The following is a 23899-nucleotide window of genomic DNA, read 5'->3' as shown; positions in this document are numbered from 1 at the left end:
GGTATAATCCTAAGTGTCCCCAAACACAAGGATATGAAAGAGTTTTCCCAGCAGCATCTATATGGTCATGCTGAAAATAAGTTAAGGATTTATTCAGAAATGTTTATGATACCATTGCTATTGGGGATGCAGAAGTAAAAGACATTGCTTCTCTCAGTTCATAGTTTACTGTCTACCAAGCCCCAGATACTGTTCTTACCCTCAAGATGCCCTCTGTCTAGAAAAGACAGGTGACGATAAACCTGTGTGATGAAGGTTGTGGCAGAAAGAAACATGGATTGCTGTGGGAGAACAAGGGTGGGGAGATTAATCCATCTATAGAGGTGACTGCTTGGAGGAAGCAATGCCAAACCAGCTCTTGTCCAAGCAGTGGACATTGAGGACAGGAAGGCAGGCAGAGGGAGCCGCTTGCAGAGACATAAGAATGCAGGAGCGTGGCTCCTCTAGGCACCAGGAGTGGTGGGAACTTAGGAAGAGAATGAATTTAGGTTGGTGACGTGGGTGAGGTACCTAAGGAGGAGGATAGGAGTTGGATGATGAGGGGCAGTTTAGGGCCCCTAAGGATTTTCAGCACATTTTAAACAAAACTGTCATTTTACAAGTCTCACTCTGGCAGTAGTGAGGAGGAGTGGCACTGGTGTGGGAATAAAATGAATGGCCATGTTTCCTGAGTGCCCGTTCTGTGAGAGATTGCTTTCTGAGCAATGGCTACAGTTATGAGCAAGACAGATGCAAATTCCTGCCCTTGTGAAGCTCACTTTGTAGTGACGGGGTCAGGTAGTAAGGACATGATTGAACAGGGTATTTTGGAAAGTGATAAGTGCTTTAAAGACAATAAGACAAAGTGACCAGGATGATGTACTGTTGACTCTCTGGGGCAAAGGGGGACTACTTTAGATCGAGGTGGTCTAAGGCGCCATCTCTGAGGTGGTGCCTTTTGAGCTAACCTGAATGACACAGGGTTACAAGCCAGGCAAACGAAGATCCAAGGGTAGAGAAAAGAGTAGATTCAAAGGCCCAGAGACAGAAACATGCTCAGCACATCTGAGAAATAGGACTAGGACTGGGGTGATCAAAACATGGTAGCTGGGGGTAAGAGTGATAGAAGAGGTGAAGAGGGCCTCAGAGGCCAGATTGTGCAGGGCCTGGTAGGCCTCTTGAGAACTTTGGATTTTATTCTAAGTGCAGTCAGCAGCCTTCAGAGAGACAGGGTGTGATCTGATTTGCATTGTGCTTGCAATGGAGATTCAAGGTGTTACAAGTAGAAGCAGGGGGACTAGAGGTATTGCAGTGGTCCGGGCAAGACATGGTGGTGGCTCGGACCAAAGTAAGAGCAGTGAAACCAGAGAGAAGCTGTTGGATTTGGAGTCTGTTTTAAGCTACTAGTTTTCAAGCCTGCCTGTACCATCTCTTGGAGAGCTGTTTAAACGTACTGATGGCTGGGCCCCACCCCCAGGGACTACTATAATTGGTCTGAGGGCAGGGCCCTGGGTATTCAAATGCTTTAGAGCTGCCACATTTCCCTCACATTTCCCTCTCAGGCCAGGCCTGAGAATGCGGTTCAGAACTGACAGAATGGAGAGAGATTGGAGAGTGTAACTTCCATAGTCTTAGCTAGAGCATCTTGGGGAGCACTGGTGCCCGTTATTGATTTTGGAGGAGAAATCAAGACTTATGTTCTAGTCAGACTGCCACTATATTATGTGCAAGTGGAGATGCTAGATGGGCAGTAGATAGTCTGGAGCTGATGGAGAATCAGGGTTGGAGAGAGTGTGTGTGAAGGTCTTTGGTTTCTGGAAGGCATGTGAAAACAAGGAACTGGATGTTAGGCAGTGAGAGGGGAGGCTTCTGCCCTGGCATTCCTGCTGCCCTCACATACATGGGTTCTTTACCCACCGCACTGAAGCGTGCAGCCTCTCCAGAGACCTTGGCCAGCTGGCCCTTGCAGTGGATGCAGGAGAGCATGATTTTCACTGTGGTGTGTTGCCAGCTTCCAATCCCAAAGCAGTGAGAGGCACAGACTGTATCCTAAACAACAGTTAGCTTCCCAGAGGTATTTTGCTGGTAGTCCCAAAGAAAACTGGCCCCCAAAATGAAGAATTTGTCAAATATCTACCATTAGTAAGGGAAGCAACTGAAAGCATGTTCTACAGATGTGCCTTGTTTTAGGGTCTTCATGCTACCATCTGCCTCTCCCCATCCCCAGCACATGATATCTCATGTGCTCATATCTCATCTAAAACCCAGTACGCAAAACAGAGAAGTGGGGCTGCAGAAGTAGGAGCTCCTAAGGCGCTGTTGGGACACCCTAGGATTCCAAGGAGCAGAGTTGGAAGCCTAGGTCATAAGCAGATAAGTTAGGCGTTCCTTATTAATATTGCAAAGGAGTCTTTTTTTAGAAAGTGGTCACTGCAGAGTTCTAAGGAGTTCCCTAATGGGATTATAATGTTTTATATCTCAAGAATTCATGTTGCACATACTTTTTCAGAACAGTTTATATCCAAAGGTTATAAGCAATGTATGCATTGTGTATCACTTTGGTTTGTTATCATTACTAGTTTAAAATATATATATATATAATATATATATAATTTTATATATATATATTTAAAAAAACACCTTATGTTCTCCCTCAAACAGTAACTTTACCGCTTTCAGCTTTGAAACAATTATTCCAAATGTAACATCTGAACAATTGCAACCACCACAGCCTTCTGGACCATTTATCAGTGATTTACTCCAATGTAGCAGTAGATAGGTCCACATAGAGCTTGAAAAGAAAAGGGAAGTGGGAAATGACTCACAAATGTGTAAACAGCCCCCTTGGAAGTGAGATAGCCATTTGAGAAATAGGGCAAAAGGGACAGGTCTTTAAACAGAGGAAAGAGGACAAATGGACAGAGAAGCAGGGCAGGCGCCTCACTTGGCAGGCAGGCTGGCCTGGAGGCGGCATGGGTGTGGGCAGGAGCACAAGTCAGGCTGACGTTTGGTCTCCTGACACCTTCTCCTTGCCCACTCTGAGGTTGCGTAATGTCATCATAGGAGCTTTCTGTGTTCTGGAAACATTTCAGACGTTTAGAAGGCTAGAATGACTCCACGTGCCCTGCAGAGGCAGCCTCTTGAAGACAAACTGGACTCAGAAACCCTTACCTTAGTACCCCCTCTCTCTTTTCCTCATTTCTCGGTTTCACCACCTTTTCTTTTCCAAATTCCTCATTCTGTGAGCTCCCTTAGGAGTCCTGAGGGGCTTCCTTATTTCTGAGACAATGTCTGTCTCCCAGAAGATGCTTAAACCTGACAGATGGAGATTGTTTCTTTTTGTCCCGGCTGCCAGGAAGCTCAAAGCCAAGTGTTACACAATCACAGTGATTGTATAAACCCTTATGATCAGCATATTTTTGCCCCTTCTTTTTTGGATCTTATCATTTATTAACTTCATAAATTATTTCAAATCAGATTTGAGAAAAGGAGGAATATACAGTCATGCGTCACTTAATGATGGGGATAAGTTCTGAGAAATGCATTGTTAGGCAATTTGATCATTGTGCAAACATCATAGACTGTACTTACACAAACCTAGATGGTACAGCCTGCTGCACACCTACGCTGTATCGAATAGCCTCTTGTTCCTAGGCTACAAACCCATGCAACGTGTTCCTGTACTGAATACTGACTGTGGGCAACTGTAACACAATAATATTTGTATATCTAAACATAGAAATGGTACAGTAAAAACATGGTATTATAATCTTGAGGGACTTGTTGTTGACTGAAACATCATGGTGTGCATGACTGGATTTATAGTCAATTTAACCACATTATTAAGGAAAAGAAAATTTGTCTGTCTGCCTGCTCCCCTACCCCAACCCCTCTTGAATCCTACTCTGTGAACACCTTGCTATAAACAGACCTCCATGACTATCTCAGACCACTACTGGCCACTGATTTTCATTTCAGCTGCCAAAAGTCATTGAGTGGAAATATTGGGGCTCACTTCAAACGTGCAATTGGTATTCCCTTCTGGAGTCTTTTTTGGCAGCCTTACAGAGCATGTGCTGTATTCAGAGCCCAGGTGGCAAGTATTTCCTGGAAGGGTAGCATGGCAGCATGATGTATGTGGGAACATAGAGGAGGAATAGCAGGCCAGGTGCTCGCTGCAGCCAGAGAAGGGCCTTGCCCATCTTGCCTAGAGGTATTGGCACATTCACTGCATCAGGTTAGGGGACTTGCCTGAGGGTCCATTGGAGTATCGTGCTGCATTCTCCCTCATGCCAGGCAACTTCTCACCCCTGCCCCTGAGCAACTTATAAATCCCAACAGGAAAAGCTTTCTGGCTTCAGAGAGAGGAAAGCAGCCCATTTGGGGACCAACTAGCTACCTTTTACTTTTCTGTGGAGGAGACACATGGCCAGTGATGCGGGCCTGGGTTGGTTACCATGCTCCTGGGAGAGCTGTTAGAGGGAGTTTTTACCCAGACTGGTGGGTGTGCATGGGCTTTGATCCCACGGCCCTGAAACAATTTAAGCAGGTTTTCATTCTTATAGCTTGAAATGGATGGAATGTTGAGTCCTTGAAAGTATTGGCATTTCTTTAGAACCTGTCTCCACTACTTTCCATTGTTTCTTTTTATATTATCATATTATCCTAGATACTTATTGAAACAGCCTTAGTATCCTAGGCCTGTTTCAATCTTAATACTAGTGTGCTGAGGTAGTTGTTGGTGGTAGAATGATATTGTGACATCAGGCAATTTAAAAAAAGTCTTTTCCAAGTCACTTAACAGAAATACCTGGTAATGATATGTTTGTCTTCTGATAGTGACATAGGTTCTAGACTTGGATTGCCTGAGTCAGAACCCTACTTCTCCCACTTACTAGCTGTGTTACCTTGGGAAGATGCTTGACTTCCCTGCCTTAGTTACCTCATGTATAAAATGGGGAATACCATAGTCTCTACCTCAAAGGTTTATTGTCAGAAGTAACTAACAAAATACAGTTTTGTCACAAAGCATTTGGAACTATGCCTGGCCTATAAGTGCTCGATAAATGTATCATCATTCAGCTTGAGTTTATTGAATACATTCTTCGTGCCAGGCCCTAAGCAGTTTGCTGAGCTACAAGTTGACAGACGTCTTGTCCTCCAGGAGTGTCCTGTCATGTAGGAGAGAGGGTGTGTAATTAAATGATGTGTGCTGTACTATACATACAAGCTGTGGTAGCACAAAGGCTAAGTAATGGGTTCTGCCTTGGGTGTGGCCTGGGGCCATGAGGAAGTAGCAAAGAAGGTGATCCCTGGGTGCATTTTAATTTGGGTGCTAGAAGCAAGGAGGTGCCTGGCAAGTTGGAGCGGGTGATGGTTGAGTTGGTGCTAAAATGGAGCCCCTGAGGGTAGAAAGGAAAACTTAGAGAGAATGTTGCCTTTGGGAAACTCCAAATAGACCACAGGGAGGGACAGTCTACGGAGAGAGGTGGCACTGGATTGGTAGTCCAGGGCTGAGATATGGTGGCCTCATGAGCCCTGCCCAGGAGCTTGCACTCTGGTCCATGGTACCTAGGGAGCCAGTGAAGGTTTTAGGCCAGGGGAATAATGTGATCACATTTCCATTTAAGAAAGTTTACTCTGGAAATTAGTGGGGAGAAAGGATAGAAGTGGGCTGCAGGATTTGAGGGAGAGACTAGAGGCAGGAAGACCTGGGTGATGCTCTAATAGTCTGGGGCAGGTGATGATGGGCTGAACTAAGGCATGATGGTGGCATGGAGGGGAGAGCATGGGATTCAAGGCACAGTCTGAGGCAGAATTAACCTGGTGGAGTGAATGGGGTGTGGGGAAGAGGATTAGAGGAACTGGTGGTGACTACTGGATTTCTACCCCAGGTGACAAGGTACATGGATATGCCATGGGCCAGGAAAGGGAGACTTGAGGGAACAGTTTGGGGAGGAAGCAGCAGGTTCCATTTTAGCTGTACATAGTGCCTTTGGGACAGCCAAATAGAGACATCTACAGATTCAAGAGGTCTGAGTTGGAACTTTTGATTGGAGCATCATCACTGAGTGATGATGGAAGTAGGGTTAAAGATTGTTCAGGAGAGAGTGCAGAACGAGCAGGGAAGGAAGGAGTCTTGGGTTGAAACCCTGAACCCTGAGGAACACCAGTAGCCTGGATGGGCGGGATTCCAAGAGGAGGGGAGAGGCACAGCCCCACAGACAGGGAGGAGGACAGTGAGGAGAACCCAAGGAAGACGAGGGCTAAGAATTGACTTTTGGATTTGGCCACAGTGAGTTGCTCAGTGACCTGGTGGGAACAGGTCCCTGGTATGGAGGGGACAGGTACACTGAAGAGTAAGGGAGAGGTCAGCAGAGACATCAAGTGCACAAGGCTTCAAGCAGCTTAGCTATGAAGGGGCAGGGAGAGCTCAGAGCCTGCTAAGAACACAAGGAGAAAGCTTGGAGGTAATGATATGGGGTCCCTGAGGGCCAGGATTGACTTGAGCCTCATCTTCCAAGACAGTGGGTACCCATGAGTCCAGAGACAGTGAGGCAGTGAGATGATGAATATGAGAAGGATTTAACCCTAGCAGCCTCAATTTTCTCCAAAATAGAAAAGGAAGTAGGCAGGGGTCAAGGAAGGTACTAGAAGTTTGGGCTACCTACTAAGGGGAATAGCTGATGGAGGCACATCACACCCTACCCCACCCCTAAATACACACAGGTGCACATATAAGTACCATTATGTTCCTTCTGCACTGAAAACTCAGAGCTCTGTGCAGAGAATGTGGAAGGAGTTCTGCCATGCCTAGAGCAGAAAAGCTTTAGCAGCTTCTACACACTTATTTTAAACCAGATTTAAATTGGTTGCACTGTGGGGCCAAATATATATTTTGGAAGCTATATGATCTGCTTTTTATGGGCCTGTAGATTTGTAAAAGTGTTTTTACCTTAGTACGAAGAGAAAAGACTTTAAGAATATGTTTCAGAATGTTGGTAGTGCTTGTCTTGGGTGATAAAATCAGAGTGAATTTTTCCTGTTCTGTTTTTTTCATCTGTATTTTCTTTCTTAAAACTATGAACAAGTATTACTTTGGAAATGAGGGAGATAAAGTCAGTGCATTTTGACCTGCTAGGCTTGCAGCAATGTGGAAGCTTCAAGACATCCCTGTGGAGTGTGTAAGAATGTGGGGTGGGGGATAAGCGTTTCTCAGTAATGCAAGCATGACAGCAGTGACAAAAATGTCTCAGGCCTTCCAACCCCCTGCCTTCTGTCCAGGATTGTAAAGAACAAAGTTCCTTACAATGAACTAATTGTTATTAGTTCTGAAATTTGTGGAGATGAGCCCAGAAGAGCTTAATACACATTTTAAAAAAGAATGAAACAAAAAGTTGCCTGAGGCAGAGACTGGAAAGTGTATGCATCAGACTCCTCAGTCTCGGGTGCTGGCCCAGCTGCTCTCTGGCTCTGAGAGATGGGCTCAGGTGGTTGGATGGGTGGGGCCCTCCTGGATGGAGATAGGCCTTTTGGGAGATTTATGCAAATGGAGTCACATTGTGGGGCACATGTTTGGAAAGGCTGAGCTGCTGAATGATGTCTGTACTCATGGTCTGGAATTACAAGCTATAATGAGAATACCAAACGAGAGCTCTGATTGCCTTTTATGGGTTAGAGGTTTCCTCTTGCAGTCTTTTATACAGGGTCCCCTGGGGCTTACAGTACATTCCGGTGGCTGGGACCTTCTTAAAAACTGGGACTAAACGAAGAAACCACCTGGGCCATAATTTAGGAAAACTCAAGCCTCGTTGCTTCATCTCCTTGGGGGAAAGCATGTCCCTTTGCACTTTTTCTCTTATACACATAACAATAGTAACTTCTAGTTTTGGTTTTCTGGTTTTAGTATCCACAAAAAGTCACACAGTTGCCCAAACTCAATTACTTTTTACATGAAAGAGAAAGCAGCTAGGGGCAATGGCTCACACCCCTGTAATCCCAACACTTCAGAAGGCCAAGGCAGGAGGATCGCTTGAGTCCAGGAGTTCAAGACCAGCCTGGGCAATATAGTGAGACCCTGTCTCTAAAAAAAATTTTTTTAATTAGCTGGACATGGTGGCTCATGCCAGTAGTTCCAGCTACTTGGGAGGCTGAGGTGGGAGGATCACCTGAGCCTGGAAGGTCAGAGCTGCAGTGAGCCGAGATCATGCCACTGCACTCCAGCCTGGACAACAGAGCAAGACCCTGTTTCAAAAAAAAAAGAAAAGAGAAAGAAAAATAAGGCCTTTTGGGCTTGAGACCCTGTCCTCTGCCTGCACCAGTGCCCTTCCCAGGCCCTCTTGGAAATCCACTCGTGCCGTGTGGTCTGGGCTCTGCCTGGCCTTCATGAAACCTTCCAGACCCTGGTGCCTCACCAGTGCCTCACTGGTGGCCCGTTGGATGTTTCAAGGTGAGACAATAATGACATTTTGGTTACAAGCCTCAGGAAAGTTGATCATATTCCTACTTTGGATGGCTCCTCCTTAAGGTTGTTTTTGTTTTTGTTTTTGTTTTTGCTTGTTTTTAATGGATTATTTCCTTTTTGCAAAAGCCACATGTTTCTAATAGAACATTTAATAAATACAGTCAAGAAAATTAAAAGTACCTGTGATCCTCCTACATAGGGTCTCACTGTGTTGCCCAGGCTGTTCTCAAATGCTTGGCCTCAAGTTATCCTCCCACCTTGGCCTCCCAAGTAGCTAGGATTACAAACATGTACCACCACACATTTTTTTTCTTTTTTCTTATTCATATGTATGTATGTATATATATAATCTGTTATAGATGTTTCCTGTGTCAATAGTTGTGTATTTTTATGGCATATTTAATGTCCAAAACTATACCATGTGGTCCTTGCCCTCCAAAATGCGTTTACTTTTAAACTTTCTGTCATAGGCTTTTCTGACATCTGACTACATTGTGCAGACCAGATTTTTTTCCTACTTTTTTTAACTTAAAAAAATAGTAATGAAACACTTTAGAGAGTTGAAAGAGTATAAAGGACCTCATCTCCACCCCACTCTCAGTCTGAGCCTACAGCACTGAGGTGCGCTTGCATGTGGACAAGTGGTCCTTCGGGCTTTCTCATCGCCTCCTTGTCTCCTGCTCCTTGTGAGCCTTTGGCTCCTCATCCTCAGTGGGGAAGCGTGTCATTGCTCTGAATGACAGGTCAGCCAAGTGCTGCCCATCTCAGGAGTGAATAGGTCCTCATGAGGCAGGAGAAGTAGAGGCCTAGCAGGGGAAGGGCTGGGACCCAGGAAAGAGCCACGTGAAGAGCAGAGACGACAGGAGATCTGTAGGCCCACCTCTGGGTCTGTACTTGAACTGATTTTCCTCCCAGGTGCCCCTCCCCTGCTTGGTATCCACCAGGATCATCCTGGCCTTCCTAGGATCCCCTCTCTCAGTCCTGCCTCTCCTTAGCTCCTGATGCATTGGTGGCCATGCCTTTCACTAGGTGCTCAGCCTCAGCAGCCTCACTGCGTCTGCACCTGTCCACCCACCAGCTGTTTGAGGCCTGGGCTCCCATCGCTTCTTTGTACTTCCCACAGTGTTCGGCGTGGTGTAGACCTTCAGGAGAGAGTTGTTGGTTGATTTATCTCTGCAGTTTTCTTAGCTGGAATCTTAATCCACTGTAAGTCAATTTCTTAGTAAAAGACAGAACCACAGCTCCCTTGCATTTCCAGCACTTAAAGATTTTTCCATTTCTTCAGTGGCTCTTCCCTTCCCAGAATTCTTTTATAGGAAAGGTTCTGACACCCAGTCTTCATCGCTTCTACCCTGGGAACCCCTCATTTGGCCTGTTATAATCCATCAGTCCCACTCTGGGGAAACCAGGGGTGCTCTATCTGAATTTGCCCACCTCACTCTGGGCCCATGCAGGATGTGGGGACAGTCCTAGTTTCTGTTCTTCTGATGTTGCACTGACTTCCCTGATTGTGGTATCTCATGGGTGCCCACTGAGGAGTGGAGCTTTCTGTGAAGTAGACCTGACACAGGGGCCATGGCAGGAAGAGTGAGGGCCCCAGTCCAATGCCATAGCTGTGACTTGACCTTGTGTCAGGTATGGTTCTTGTTTGGGAGCTCGGCCAAGCAGGCAGAGTTCCCAGGATGGCACATCCTTGGCTCCCTGCCGCCTCTAATTCTTTCACCCCTTTGCTGGAAGCTGCTGGATCTTTTACCTTTCACTTTGTGTTCATACTGTGTACCAGGCCAGGGCATCTGGTGCTGATCAAGGTAGACCCAAGCATGGAGTTGCTGATCTAGCACAGTAGCTCTCAGCCCTGGCTATAGAGTAGAAGACTCTGCTGGGGAGTGTAAAAAATGCAGATGTCTGGGCCATACCCCCTGGTCATTTATTTTTATAGTAGTGCTGCATTAGAGTCTAGGCATCTGTATTTTTTTTAAAGCTGCAGCACTGGTGCCAACACCAGACCCAGAAAACAGTACCATATACTGAGCACTGTATCTGTGGCAATATCATCTGAGCCCTTTCTGCAAGTTGTCTGTGTCTAGTTTAACCTTCTCAGTAATGCTGGGAATTAGATAAGATGAGTCCTGCCTCAATGATTAGGAAACTAAGGCATAGACAGGCCCACCTGTCAGTGGGCATACCACTCACAAATGTAGAGCTCAGATTTAAAGCAAAGCCAGAGGACTTCCAAGCCAGCTATAACCCCTTGTGCTATGCTACTGGCTGATCTTCTCTCTTACTTCTTGGACCGATATTCCCAGCCACCTTCCTGGGTGTCCCTCAGGCACTTCAGACTCAGCATACCCTAACTGAACTGGTCAGCTCTTCTCAGAACTTCCTTCTGCCCTCTTAATGGCTTTAGCACGCCACCACTTACCAGCTGCTAAAAATGGAAACCTTACTGGGGCTCATCTCCTCCCTTTTCTTTACCCTCTCCACCACCCAATAACAAGTTGGTTCCCTACCATCATCTGTAGATTCAGATCTCAGAATTTCTTCTCTACTTCTCCCCCTCCATCCTTGTAATTCAGTTTTTCCTTACTGGACCATCAACAGTAACCTCCTATGTGGTGTCTGGAATTTTCATCTCCCTCTTCTTATCTGATCCACATAACACAGGCAACTGAGGTCTCTTCCTGAAGCACCATTGTTACCTGATGGCTCTAGGCTACCTATAAAGAAAAACCCCACCCCATCCTGGCATTCAGCGCACCACATGAGCTGGCCCTGGCCCATCGGTCCGGCCTCCCTGCTGACGCTGCGTACGCATGGCTCGGCACACTGATATTCTCCCTATCTCCCAGATATGCCATGCTCACCCTCGCCTCTTTGCCTTTACTCATGCCCTTCTCTGCTGGAATCCCTTTTCTCCCACAGGTCTACCTAACAAGCCTCTGTACGTTCCTCAAGACAACCCTTGAACATCAGTACTTAAAACTCCTCTGATTCCCCTGGTTAATTAGCTGCTGGCTCCTCTGTGCTCCCTCAACACAAATATCTTCCACAGCACGTAACCCCTTTTACTAGAATCATTTGTCAGCCTCCAAAACACTATAAGCCTCGGAAGCAGAGACCTCATTTGATTCCTATGTCCATAACAGTGAGCGTGAGTGCGCAGGGCTCAGTACCAAGCAGGCTCTTGGTGAAGGTTGGTTATTAGGACCCTACTTAGGCCTGTGCACTGCCTGCTTTCCTTCTGTTTGGATGGGTGCACAGCCAGAGCAGAATCTTACGGCATTTTGGCTCTGCCATTGGCTCTAAAGAGCACTAAGTATTCACAAGCATACTCCACAGATGGAAGACCAAATCAGAGAGCAGCTCTGGCCAGACAGCAAGTCAAATACCTGAGGGCAGCGGCTCCCAGTTGCTTGTGAATTCACTAAGAACCAAATATAGATTACCAATTATTCATAACAATACCACTGGTAAAAGTAAAATAAAACTTAATCCCAGCAAACAACCCATTAAAATGTGAAGCTGCAAATTTTGATCTTGGGAAACTGTTAGACATGATGCTCACCAATGAAACTTAGAAAGGGAGAAGCTGTTATCAGGAAATTTAATATAGACCAAAAAATAGTTAGTGAGCCAAATCCTCACTGTTACATAGGAGAGAATGGATTCAATGAAAATAATTTCAGTAAAATGAAAATATAAAGTAATCAGGAACAATGTCACTGTTTAGTGTAGAAAATTAATCAAAGAATTGGCCGGGTGCGGTGGCTTGTGCCTGTAATCCCAGCACTTTGGGAGGCCGAGGCAGGCAGATCACAGGGTCAGGAGATTGAGACCATCCTGACCAACGTGGTGAAACCCCATCTCTACTAAAAATACAAAAAATTATCTGGGCGTGGTGGCTGGCGCCTGTAATCCCAGGTACTCGAGAGGCTGAGGCAGGAGAATCGCTGGAACCCGGGAGGCGGAGGTTGCAGTGAGCCGAGATCACACCACTGCACTCCAACCTGGGTGACAGAACAAGACTCTGTCTCAAAAAAAAAAAGAAAAAGAAAAAGAAAGGAAGAAAAGAAATCAAAGAATCAATGTGGCCTAATGGCATTTCCTCAGAAAAATTTTTGGTCAATAAATATTCCTTAATGTTGGCATAATTCTGAACACAGAGTCCACATGTTGTTGGTATCAAAGTGTCCTGTCCGTGTGTGTGTGTGTGGTTGCTGCTTTCAAATAATTATCCCCACTGTAGAATGTTAGAGCTGATAGAACCCCCAGCCCAACCCTGATACCTTTCATCTTTCCTACAGGGGGCAGTGCCCAAAGGAAATGCCACTAAAGAATTCATCGAGAGTTTACAGTTGAAGCCCGGGCAGGTGGTGTACAAGTGTCCCAAATGCTGCAGCATCAAGCCCGACCGAGCCCACCACTGCAGGTACACTCACTGGGGCTCACCTCCTCTCTTCTCCCACTGTCCTGCCTCCCTCCATCCCCGCCAATGCGTGCCTTCTGGAGTAGCACACACTTCCCCAACAGAATCCAAGTCAGCATCAGGATTCCAAATGTCCCCTGCTCTGGGCAGAGAGTGATCATTGTGAATCTCCTTCCTGGTCCCTGTGAGCCCTCTAGATTGCAAAGAGCATTTGGTTTGGGCTCAGGACACCTGTCCCGGGACTTGACACAGGACCTGGGCAGGGCCTTTGTTTTTATATACGTAAAATATACGTAAAATGGAGGGGATTCCTGCTTTTCCTACCTCACAGCTTTATTGCAAGGGTACCATGAGAAAAAGCTTTAGAAAATCATTCTGTGAATGTCTGGGACTTAAAATGAAGGGATTGTCCTTAAATGAAGGCTTTCTTTTAAAATTTCTGAAGGTTATGATAGTTGCAGAATTCAACCAAAAAAGAAAGCCATTTCCCCATCTTACATGTAGTCAGTTTTCTCTTTTTGTTTTCAGGTTTCTTTATTAAGTTTTTCTGATGAGAAGACATCTAGCCAGAAGTTGTACTTTATTGGCTGGGCACAGTGACTCACACCTGTAATCCCAGCACTTTGGGAGGCCAAGGCAAGAGGATCACTGGAGCCTAGGAGTTCAAGACCAGCCTGGGCAACAAAGCGAGACTCTGTCTCTACAAAAAAATTAAAAAATTAGGCCAGGCGCAGTGACTCACACCTGTATTCCCAGCACTTTAGGAGGCTGAGGCGGGCGGATCACCTGAGGTCAGGAGTTCGAGACCAGCCTGACCAACATGGAGAAACCCCGTCTCTACTAAAAATACAAAATTAGCTGGGGGTGGTGGCACATGCCTATAATCCCAGCTACTCAGGAGGCTGAGGCAGGAGAATCGCTTGAACCTGGGAGGCGGAGGTTGCAGTGAACTGAGATCGTGCCACTGCACTCCAGCCTGGGCAACAAGAGTGAAACTCCATTTCAAAAAAAAAAATTTTTTTTTTTTAATTAGCTGGGTGTGGTGGCACACGCCTGCAGTCCCAGCTGCTCAGGAGGCTGAGGGCAGAAGATCCCTTCAGTCCAGGAGCCCAAGGCTGCAGTGAGCCAAGGTTGCACCACTGCACTCCAGCCTATGCGACAAAGTAAGACCCTGTCTCAAAAAATTTTTATTTGTTTATTTATTTTGAGACTAGGTCTCACTCTATCATGCAGGCTCATAGCTCACTGCAGCCTCAGACTCCTGGGCTCAAGCAGTCCTCCCACCTCAGCCTCCAGAGCAGCTGGGACTACAGGCATGCACCACCACACCCAGCTAATTTTTTTTAATTTCTTATAGAGACACAGTCTCACTTTGTTGCCTAGGCTGGTCTCAAACTCCTGGGCTCAAGTGATCCTCCCAACTCAGCCTCCCAAAGTGTTGGGATTACAGGTGTGAGCCACCTCAACTGGCATACAAGGAAACTTTAAATGCTAAATTACAGAAATACAAAAATATCACTTGGTCCCCTTTTCAGAGGGTACGTGTTTGGGTGGAGAGGGGTTATAGAGGAATGAATCTACTCCAGGTGTTGGACGTCATCCTTGCAGGCTGAGCCTGTGGAGACATCTGGGTGTGTTAGAGATTTGAAGGGCAATTTCTGCCTGGCCTTGCTGCCTGTCTTTCAGACAAGAGTGGCCAGTCTCCAGCACTCAGATTCCAAAGTCAGCTCCCCAGTACCTGTGTGCTGTGCCTGCGGCACCTCGGCCTGCCCTGCCGCAGCGTCAGTCATCTATTTTCACCTTCCTAGTCACCCCTGGAAATCGGCATTGCTGCAGGGATGGCCTCCCCAGATAAAGAAATTAAGGTTCAAAGGGGTTAAGTGAGTGCTCCAAGGTCACACAGCAGTGAGCACTAGAGACAGGTTTGGGTCCCGGCAGTTCTGGCTGCAAGTCCAGACAGGGCTCTTTCCATAGGAACTCCAGTCTGGGGATGACACATGTAACTTTATGTAGTTGTACATATGTTTTTCTGTCTGAGACAGAGAGATCCGCAGACCTCCTCAACTGGTTGCCGCCTGCTTGAGGGCAAGGGCTGAGGAGCCCGGGCAGGGGCCTGTGGTGATTGCTAGCTCCTCCGGGGTTTCTGTCTGTGGGTCAGCTTGCTTCTGAGATCTAATTCAAGGCTTGCCTCCTGAGCCTGAGATAGAGGCTTCAGTTTGGTCTTTTCTTGCCACTCTTGGGCTCAGGAGCCAGCTGTTTTCTAACCATCACTCAGATTTTTTTTAAAAAAAAGAAAAGCTCAGCTTGCTTATGTGGTTTCTCAGGATAGCCCAGTGTGGTGGAGCAGACTCCTTGGCCTTGAAGTTGGAGTGGTTGGTGTTGGAAGTTCAGCTGTGTCACTTGCTACACTATGGACCTTTAGCCAGGTGCTACATCTTTCTGAGCCTTAGCCTTCTCCTCTGTATTCTTTGTAGTTTGTTGTGGGGATTAAGTATGAGTAACTGTGTGAGTCACCTACCTCAACAAGTGTAAGCTATTGCTAATAGAAGAATGTGTATGGAGTTAGGGATGTGCTGGGTTTATAAAGGCTGGACCGGAACGGGGAGGTGTTAACTTTGTATTATAGAAAAGAACGTTTGGGTGACCACAGTGATTCTTTTCTCTCCTCTCCCTGAGCCCTCAGCTGCCACCACCGCCTGGCATTTTCCTCACCGCCTCCTCCTTGCCTCTCCCCAGGATGATCCAAGGGAGGTATTCTTGTGTGCTAGTAAACAAATCAGCTTGGGCAAAGCAAGAGCTGCTGATTCAGATGAACTAAAGTGAGGATGCCTGTAGAGTTGCCTGTTCCTGCCTCAGAAATGCGTGCTGACAACTGCTCCTTTGTGATGGTGCGTGGTGGCCCAGGCCATCTGGGACCCACAATTTTGGATAAGCAGAATCCCCAGCACCCCAGACAGACTGGGTTTGTTTACAGTCCTTGAGCCCAGAGGCTGCCTGCCTGGTTAGAGAAAGTTGATGTCGACCTTGCCCACTCAGGCGAAGGTGCAGCATGTGTGCACACATGTTTGCCCCCAGCATTTTAGAATTTAAGACCGTCTCCATTCCCTTGTCTCTGGTGGATACCACAGATACACCCAGACCTTGTGCCTGTAGGTATTCCCTTCCAGCCCTATGGTATGTGGGTGGATCTTTCCCTCCTAGGAGAAGCACTCTGAAACCCCATGCTCTTTCATCCTGGTGTCAAATCTCCTGTTCAGCGGGACCATGGAAGCATGTGGAAACTCTGTGGGAGGAGCCATGTATGCTAATGTGGATGGCCATGGCATTTGGCTTATGCTTTCAAGCTTGTCCAACCCGTGGTCTGTGTGCCACTTGCAGCCCAGGCTGGCTTTGAATGTGGTCCAACACAAATTTGTAGACTTTATTAAACATTAGGAGACGTATGCACAGACTTTTTTTTAGCTCATCAGCTATTGTTAGTGTTAGTGTATCTTATGTGTGGCCCAGGGAAGACAAAAGATTAGACACCCTGCTAGGTTCTTCTGCATGAGGAGGGAGAGACCTCTGACTTTGTCAGCCCCCCGCCTCCACACCCCAGACACCCACCCTGAGGCTGAGACAGTCCTGGGATGCTTGGAGCCCCTGACAGATTTTTGTTGTTTTATCTTTCTCATGGTTATGATTACTGAGAAAATTTATATAGCACTAGTATTGTTTTTAAAGCATTTTGCATACATTTTTGGTGCTCACAATGACCCTGAGAGATCAGAGTGATTCTGCTGAGGCTGATTGGAGAACCTAAGTTTCTTTGACCAGAGCTCAAAGTGAGGACCTGCTTTCAGATCCCCTTTTCTTTCCACTCCACTGCACTGTCTTTCCCAAAATCGTTTCTGAGCTGGAGCCAGGATGTGGTGTAGGTGTCTTTTTTGCTTATAATTTTAGTCATAGCCAATGGGGGGTAAAATGAAAACCTGTGTGTGACGCCATGGCTCACTTAGTACCTTCTTGCTGTTTTCTTTTTATTTTCCCTACATGAGCATCCCAGTCTGATGTAATTGAACTCATTTCCCAGGCCTGCTCTTTCCTGTCTGTGGTGTCAGAGACTTCATTCAGCTGACCCTTGCTAATGGGGGCCCTGGGCTTGGCTCTGAGCTTATAGAGGTGGATTAGACCTGACCCTGGGTCTAGGAGCCTCCCACCCAAGCAGGGCAGGCACACTTCTCCACCATGATACAGTTTGGTAAGTGCTGGTATAGGGAGAGACAGAATCCCCATGGGATGTGGCTATGTTTCCGTGTTGAACCATCACCCAGGATGAGCAAGAGAGCCTCAGCCAGCTCCTTTGGGGATGAGTGCCAAGTAAGAGCCCTCATACCTCCCTGGAGAGGAAACACATAAGCCCCAGAGAAACTGACTGCCTATGAGCCAGTGAGCTTGGTGGATTCTAGCAAGGTTTGGGGCCTGAAAAAATGGTAGGAAACCTGGAGGAAGGGGAGAAGGGAAACATCTGCCCTCTTCTACAGTGATGACATAGAAACATAGGAGAAGCCTGGGAAACCTGGAAGGCCAGGGTGCAAATACCTCCAATTAGGGTATTTGGTCTGTTCTGTGATTGTTATTGCACACTTGGTCCCTGTGCCATGGGAGCTCACCAGTTTACAGTGTCTCATCCACAAGACTCTGGAATTCGTGCCAGAAAGGAATGCCAGGAGAGGACTGTGAACAAGAAGGACCCTTAGAGGATAGGGTAGATTTTGCCAAGTGGAAAGAATGAAGAAAGGGCCTCAGGCATTGAGGCCATCCACAGCCAAAACGGGGAAGATGGCTGAGCGAGTGTGTGGAAGAGGCTCTCAGTCTGTGAACTATGAGCCTTCCTTGGCCTTGTGTTTGGGCTGCCCTGCTATGCCTAGGGAGGGAACACTGCTGAGCCCCCTGCCCATGTGCATGCAGTGGGGGCCGGGAAAAGGGCTGGCTCTGAGGTGATTGATTCCCTGTGGGGAGTCAGGAGTTGCAGGGGGAGGCCCACATTTTTTCTTCTTCCTCATGACGGATGGTGCCTGAGGTGAAGCAGGGCAGGGTGTGGTATGCCCTTCACTGCCCTTCGGTATCTGCCTCTGGTCCCTGTCCGTGGCTGCTCCAGCCCCAGCACCCTTCAGGCCTCTGTGAGCAGCTCAGCCTCTGAGCAGTGCCTCCAGCCACCGTGGGATGGGCCTCACCCCACCCAGTCTGCACACCACCTGGCCCAAGAAGGGTAGTGTGGGTTTGGCATTTCATATCTTTGAAAACAGGAAACTCAGGGACCGGCCTTTTAAACCAACACTTGTGGCCCTCGGCAGGCTGTACTCACTCTCCCTGTTCCCTGAGGTGTGTATCTTTCTAATTTGGAAGCCCAGTGAGACTCAGCCCATTGAGAAACCCAGCTTCCTGGTATTCACGCCTTGTCTCCAGAGAGGCTGGGAGGAGAGGGAAGAATAGCTTTGCTGTAGGAGCTTGTTTAAACTCTTTGGCAGCTTTCAGAGGATGTACAGCCACTTGGCACCTCTCTGCCGCTGAGCCAACACTGTCTCAAGAGCACCCACTCGAAAACCTTTTAAAAATAAGTGCAGATGAAAGAGAAACTGCTCAGGAGCCAGGAGCAGAGAGGTGGTTACCCTCAGGAGTTTGTTCCCCAGATGGGGAGGGGATTAAGAAACCCAGAGGTACTGGTCTCTGGAAGAACATGCCAGAAACAGGCTCTATGGAGGGAGCATGGCACCTGGTGCCTGAGGCCTACGATGCAGGGAGTACTCACTCGGCACTGTTTACTTATCTGCACTTTTAAAATTGTGTACTGGGAACAGGCGTTACCAATTTAAAAATATATATTATATATATACACTTAGATATATATTCATGTGTATTTTTTAAATTGGTAACAGAGAGAGAGAGAGAAACAGAGTGGCTAATGGACTTGCTGGTACTTAGCTTGCTCTTTGTTACCCCCATGTCCCTTTTGTGTCTCCTTTTCTTATCTTGCCCTCCTGGTCCCCAGGGAAATTGTGGAACCAGGCCAGCATCTCCGAGATATGCCCATTCTAAACATGCCTGTGTTAGTGAGGCCCTTTGAAGTTGTGGAAAAGAGCAAGGGTGGAGACCAGTATGAATCCACACATCGTCTGAGCCAGGCACAATATCTGTCTCATGTATTCCTTATAATAAACTTATTTTGTACAGAAGGGAAACTGGAGGCTCCAAGTTAGCCAGTTTGACCAGGGTAGCTCAGCGGACTCAGGTCTGCATTGCCACCAAAGTTCACGTAAGGCTTTGAACGCACACATCTCCTCCTTGGGCTGCGAGTGAGCACCGTGGTGGAGGACTCCTCCGGAGTGGTCTTTACTTCCAGGTTCTGGAATCCAGGGGACAGCACATCTCCAGCCCAGCAGAGCTTCTCCTGTACTTTCCCTGTCCTGCCAGCTGGTCAGCAAGAGCTTAGCCAGCACTGCGGTGTGAGTGTGATCCAGCAATGCCCAATGCCCAGCCCTTCCTCCAGCGTCCACCTGCCATTGCCCACTCTGCACTTTTTCAAGAACCCAAAGTAAAGTTAGTTACGGAAGCTAGTGAAAAGGAAAGCTGGTGTGAACTAAGGAACTTTTTTTATTTTTATTTATTTTTATTTCTAGTTGTCAAATATCCTTTATTGAAATGTCTTCCTTTGTGCTTCTAAGTAGCTGGGCACTCCACCGCACCACTGTTGATGTCATCTGTGATGTCATGAGGGTGGTGGCCACAGCTTGGCAGCCCACAGACTGGGCAGTCCCCAGAATCCCTTTAATGGTTCCAGAGAGTTGTCTGGCTAAAGGTCGGTGCCGCATCTGTAGAGCAATGTTGACAATCTCATCAAAGGTGGTATTTCCGGCCGGGCACGGTGGCTCACACCTATGAGCCCGCCCAGCACTTTGGGAGGCCGAGGCGGGTGGATCACTTGAGGTGAGGAATTAAAGACTAGTCTGGCCAACATGGTGAAATCCTGTCTCTACTGAAAATACGAAAATTAGCCTAGCTTGGTGGCACATGCCTGTAGTCCCATCTACTTGGGAGGCTGAGGCAGGAGAATCGCTTGAACCTGGGAGTTGGAGCTTGCAGTGAGCCGAGATCACACTATTGCACTCCAGCCTGGGCAACAGAGTGAGACTCTGTCTCCAAAAAAGAAAAGTGGTATTTCCGCTGTGTTTAACGTTTTTCTGTTTCTCTCCGTCTTGCGGCGGTTCCTTGAGGGCTTTGATGATCAGGGCAGAGGCAGAAGGTACCATGTCAATCTGGGCCTTTCTGTTCTGAATGATCAGTTTCACTGTAAGCCTCTGACCCTTCCAGTCACTAGTTGCTTTGGCAATGTCATCACCAACCTTTTTTGGGGACCGACTTGGTCGAGGGGGGCGCGATCTTGGGGGCCCACACAGGATGGCACTGACTTCACTCCTGGTGTACCTCAGCTATACAACTTTGATCTCATTGAGGTCGAACTTCAGTGGCATGGTAGAGGCAGCTGGTGTTGGATGAACCCAGATTTGGGACAACCGAAGAAGGTTGCACCTTAGCCGCCTCCGAGCTGAAAGCCAAGAGCTTTAAAAAAGAAAAAAAAAATTGTTATTAGACACAGAGTCTCACTGTGTTGCCTAGGCTGGTCTCAAACTCCTGGGCTCAAGCAATCCTCCCACCTTGGCCTCCCTAAGTGCTGGGATTATAGGCATGAGCCACCATGCCCAGCAGAACTAAGGAACTTTTTTTTTTTTTTGGAGACAGGGTCTTGCTCTGTCACCCAGGCTGGGGTGCAGTGGCACAATCACAGCTTACTGCAACCTTCTGTCCCCACCCCGGGCTCAAGCGATTCTCCCACCTCAGCCACCCGAGTAGCTGGGACCACAGGTGCACACTACCACACTCGGCTAATTTTTTGTATTTTTGTTAGAGACTGGGTCTCGTCATGTTGCCCAGGCTGCCTTGAACTCCTGAGCTCAAGTAATCTGCCTGCCTCGGCCTCCCAGAGTGCTAGGATTACAGGTGTGAGCCACCACACCTGGCCTTGAACTAAGGACCTTTTAGAAAGGAAATATAATTGTATTATTTCAAAGCTTTGTTTATAGCATTTCAACCTGTTTTGAATAAATAGTGTCCCCAAGATAATAAAAAGGAGACCAGAATTCATTAAAATAATGAATTGAAAAAAAATTGTCAATGAGCACATCTTTTGGCTGGTGACCTAAAGAAAGAAACAGGCAAAATTAATCGAGAGAGTTTATTTGGGCCAACATTGAGGACTGCAGCCTGAAACATACTTCCAAGTTGCCTTTGTTCAAGCAGGTTTTTGGGAGGTTTTTTAGCTTTTATTTTAGGTTCGGGGGTACATGTGAATGTTTGTTATGTAGATAAACTCATGTGATGGGGGTTTGTTGTACATATTATTTCATCACCCAGGTATTAAGCCCAGTACCCAATAGTTATCTTTTCTGGCCCTCTCTCTCCTACCCTCCACCTTCAGGTAGACCCTAGTGTCTATTGTTCCCTTCTTTGTGGCCACATAGTATTCCATGGTGTATATGTACCCCATCTCTGGCCACTCTGTCATCAGTTAGGTTGATGGGCATTTAGGTTGATTCCGTGTCTTTGCTATTGTGAATAGTGCTGCAGTGAACGTTTGCATGCATGTGTCTTTATGGTAGAAGGATTTCTATTCCGCTGGGTATGTATCTAGTAATGGGATTGCTGGGTTGAACGGTAGTTCTGCTTTTAGCTCTTTGAGGAATTGCCACACTGATTTCCACAGTGGTTGAACGAGTTTACACTCCCACGAACAGTGTGTCAGTGTTCCCTTGGATCCGCACCCTCGCCAGCATCTGTTGTTTTTTGACTTTTTAATAGTAGCCATTCTGACTGGTGTGAGATGGTATCTCATTGTGATTTTGATTTGCACTTCTCTGATGATCAGTGATACTGAGCTTTTTCTTCATATGCTTGTTGGCCACATGTATGTCTTCTTTTGAAAAGTGTCTGTTCATGTCCTTTGCCTACGTTTTAGTGGGATTGGTTTTCTCTTGTAAATTTGTTTAATTTCCTTATAGTTGCTAGATAATTAGACCTTTGTCAGATACATAGTTTGCAAATATTTCCTCCCATTCTGTAGGTTGTCTGTTTACTCTGTTGATAGTTTCTGTTGCTGTGCAGAAGCTCCTTAGCTTAATTAGATCCCATTTGTTAATTTTTGCTTTTGTTGTGATTGCTTTTGGTGTCTTTGTCATGAAATCTTAGCCCATTCCTATGTCCAGGATGGTATTGCCTATACTGTCTTCCAGGGTTTTTATAGTTTTGGATTTTACATTTAGGTCTTTAGTCCATTTTGGGTTGATTTTTGTGTATGGTGTAAGGAAGGGGTCCAGCTTCAACCTTCTGCATATGGCTAGCCAGTTATCCCCAGTACCATTTATTGAATAGGGCGTCTTTTCCCCATTTACAAGCAGGTTTTTAAAGGGAAAAAGGGCTGATACAAAGCTGTTTGACAGGAACTGTCATTGGCTTACAGAAACAACATTGATTAGTGATTGGCTATACATTGTTGAACTATAGAGTGTGTGTCATTCCATGGCTACTTGGCATCAGTCTAGAGCCCACATAGCTAGTAGCTTCAAGAGGTCATTATTTACTGGGCACAATGGCTCATGCCTGTCATCCCAGCACTTTGGGAGGCCAAGGCAGGTGGATTGCTTGAGCTCAGGAGTTTGAGACCCACCTGGGCAACCCCATCTCTATCAAGAATACAAAAAAATTAGCTGGGTGTGGTGGCGTGCGCTGTGGTCCCAGCTATTTGGGAGGCTGAGGTGGAAGGATTGCTGGAACTTGGGAAGTTGCAGTGAGTCGTGATCGCACCACTGCACTCTAGTCCGGGTAATAGAGGGAGATCCTATCTAACCAAAAAAAAAGGAAATTATTTATCTCAAAGGTGGGGTGTGAGATGTGACTACTGTCACAGGCTGTCATATTTCAGTGCTTCTCTAGGCCTAGTAATTAAACAGGCTCACATTCCTCAGATAAAAAGTTTTTTTTTCTTTCTCATGGCAAATGAGTCTTTCTAAACTTGAGCTTTGGGAAGCAGTTGCTTTCAAGCCCCCAGTAGTCCTGGACACTTGTTTCATATTATTACTTTGTATTGTCCAAAGGGGGAGTGGGTTTATGCTTGCTATCAAATAAGCTTGAAATAGCCTCAACCCAGGAATTATCCCAATAATGTTAGAAATGTGCAAATTAACGAAATGATCTGGTCGACAGTTAAGCTCAAATGACTTTTTTTGGAGGGTGGGGAGAGACAGAATTTTGCTCTTGTTATCCAGGCTAGGGTGCGGTGCAATGGCACGATCTTAGCTCACTGCAACCTCTGCCTTCCGGGTTCAAGTGATTTTCCTGCCTCAACCTCCCGAGTAGCTGGGATTACAGGCATGCACCACCACACCTGGCTAATTTTTGTATTTTTAGTAGAAATAGGGTTTCACCATGTTGGTCAGGCTGGTCTTAAACTTCTGACCTCAGATGATCTGCCCGCCTCAGCTTCCCAAAGTGCTGGGATTACAGGCAGGAGCCACCGTGCCTGGACTCAAATGACTTTTCTGCTTTTTTTTTTTTTTTTTTTTTTGACTCAATGGATGTCATCTTAGAGCCAAAAAGTTATTGGAGCTGGGCTTCCGGCTGTCCTTGATCTTGCTCTGAAATAGCCCTCTCTTCTGTCCTTTGTCCTTCCTTGGTGGAGGTACCTGGCCCTCCCTGGTAGCACCTCATAGTGATTCTAGAACTTCCACCCAGCCCTTGGTGGTTTGGTCTTTTGGGGAAATAAGTAGCAGCCATTCTCCAAATCTTAGCCCACTTGGTCAAGTTTTTGAAACTACTTCATTCTTTTTCCCTCAAGAAACCAAATTGTAAGCCCCATTACCTCAGGAGAGCAGCCTCTTTCTTGGCCATGTCAGTTCCATCCTATTTATGTGCTAAGCAAGCTAAGAGGCTTTGGAGAA

General features: G+C 46.7%; 2 protein-coding genes across 8 annotated transcripts in view; both read left to right on the top strand.

Moving 5' to 3' along the window:
* KIAA1143 (KIAA1143 ortholog) overlaps positions 1 to 23899 on the top strand; it is a 940736-nt gene that overhangs the window by 717596 nt on the left and 199241 nt on the right. The gene's annotated exons all lie outside the window — the stretch shown is intronic.
* Positions 1 to 23899, top strand: part of ZDHHC3 (zinc finger DHHC-type palmitoyltransferase 3) — a 59799-nt gene that overhangs the window by 17047 nt on the left and 18853 nt on the right. For all 5 annotated transcript variants that reach the window (XM_050780516.1, XM_050780515.1, XM_050780519.1 and 2 more), the window contains one exon: positions 12748 to 12872. In XM_050780516.1, the coding sequence (XP_050636473.1) occupies positions 12748 to 12872 (125 nt within the window). The remainder of the gene's footprint in view (positions 1 to 12747; positions 12873 to 23899) is intronic.

Source organism: Macaca thibetana, chromosome 2 (assembly GCF_024542745.1).
Source record: "Macaca thibetana thibetana isolate TM-01 chromosome 2, ASM2454274v1, whole genome shotgun sequence".
NCBI lineage: Eukaryota > Metazoa > Chordata > Mammalia > Primates > Cercopithecidae > Macaca > Macaca thibetana.
The sequence above is the reverse complement of the archived record's forward strand: the minus strand, read 5'-3'. Positions and strand labels throughout refer to the sequence as shown.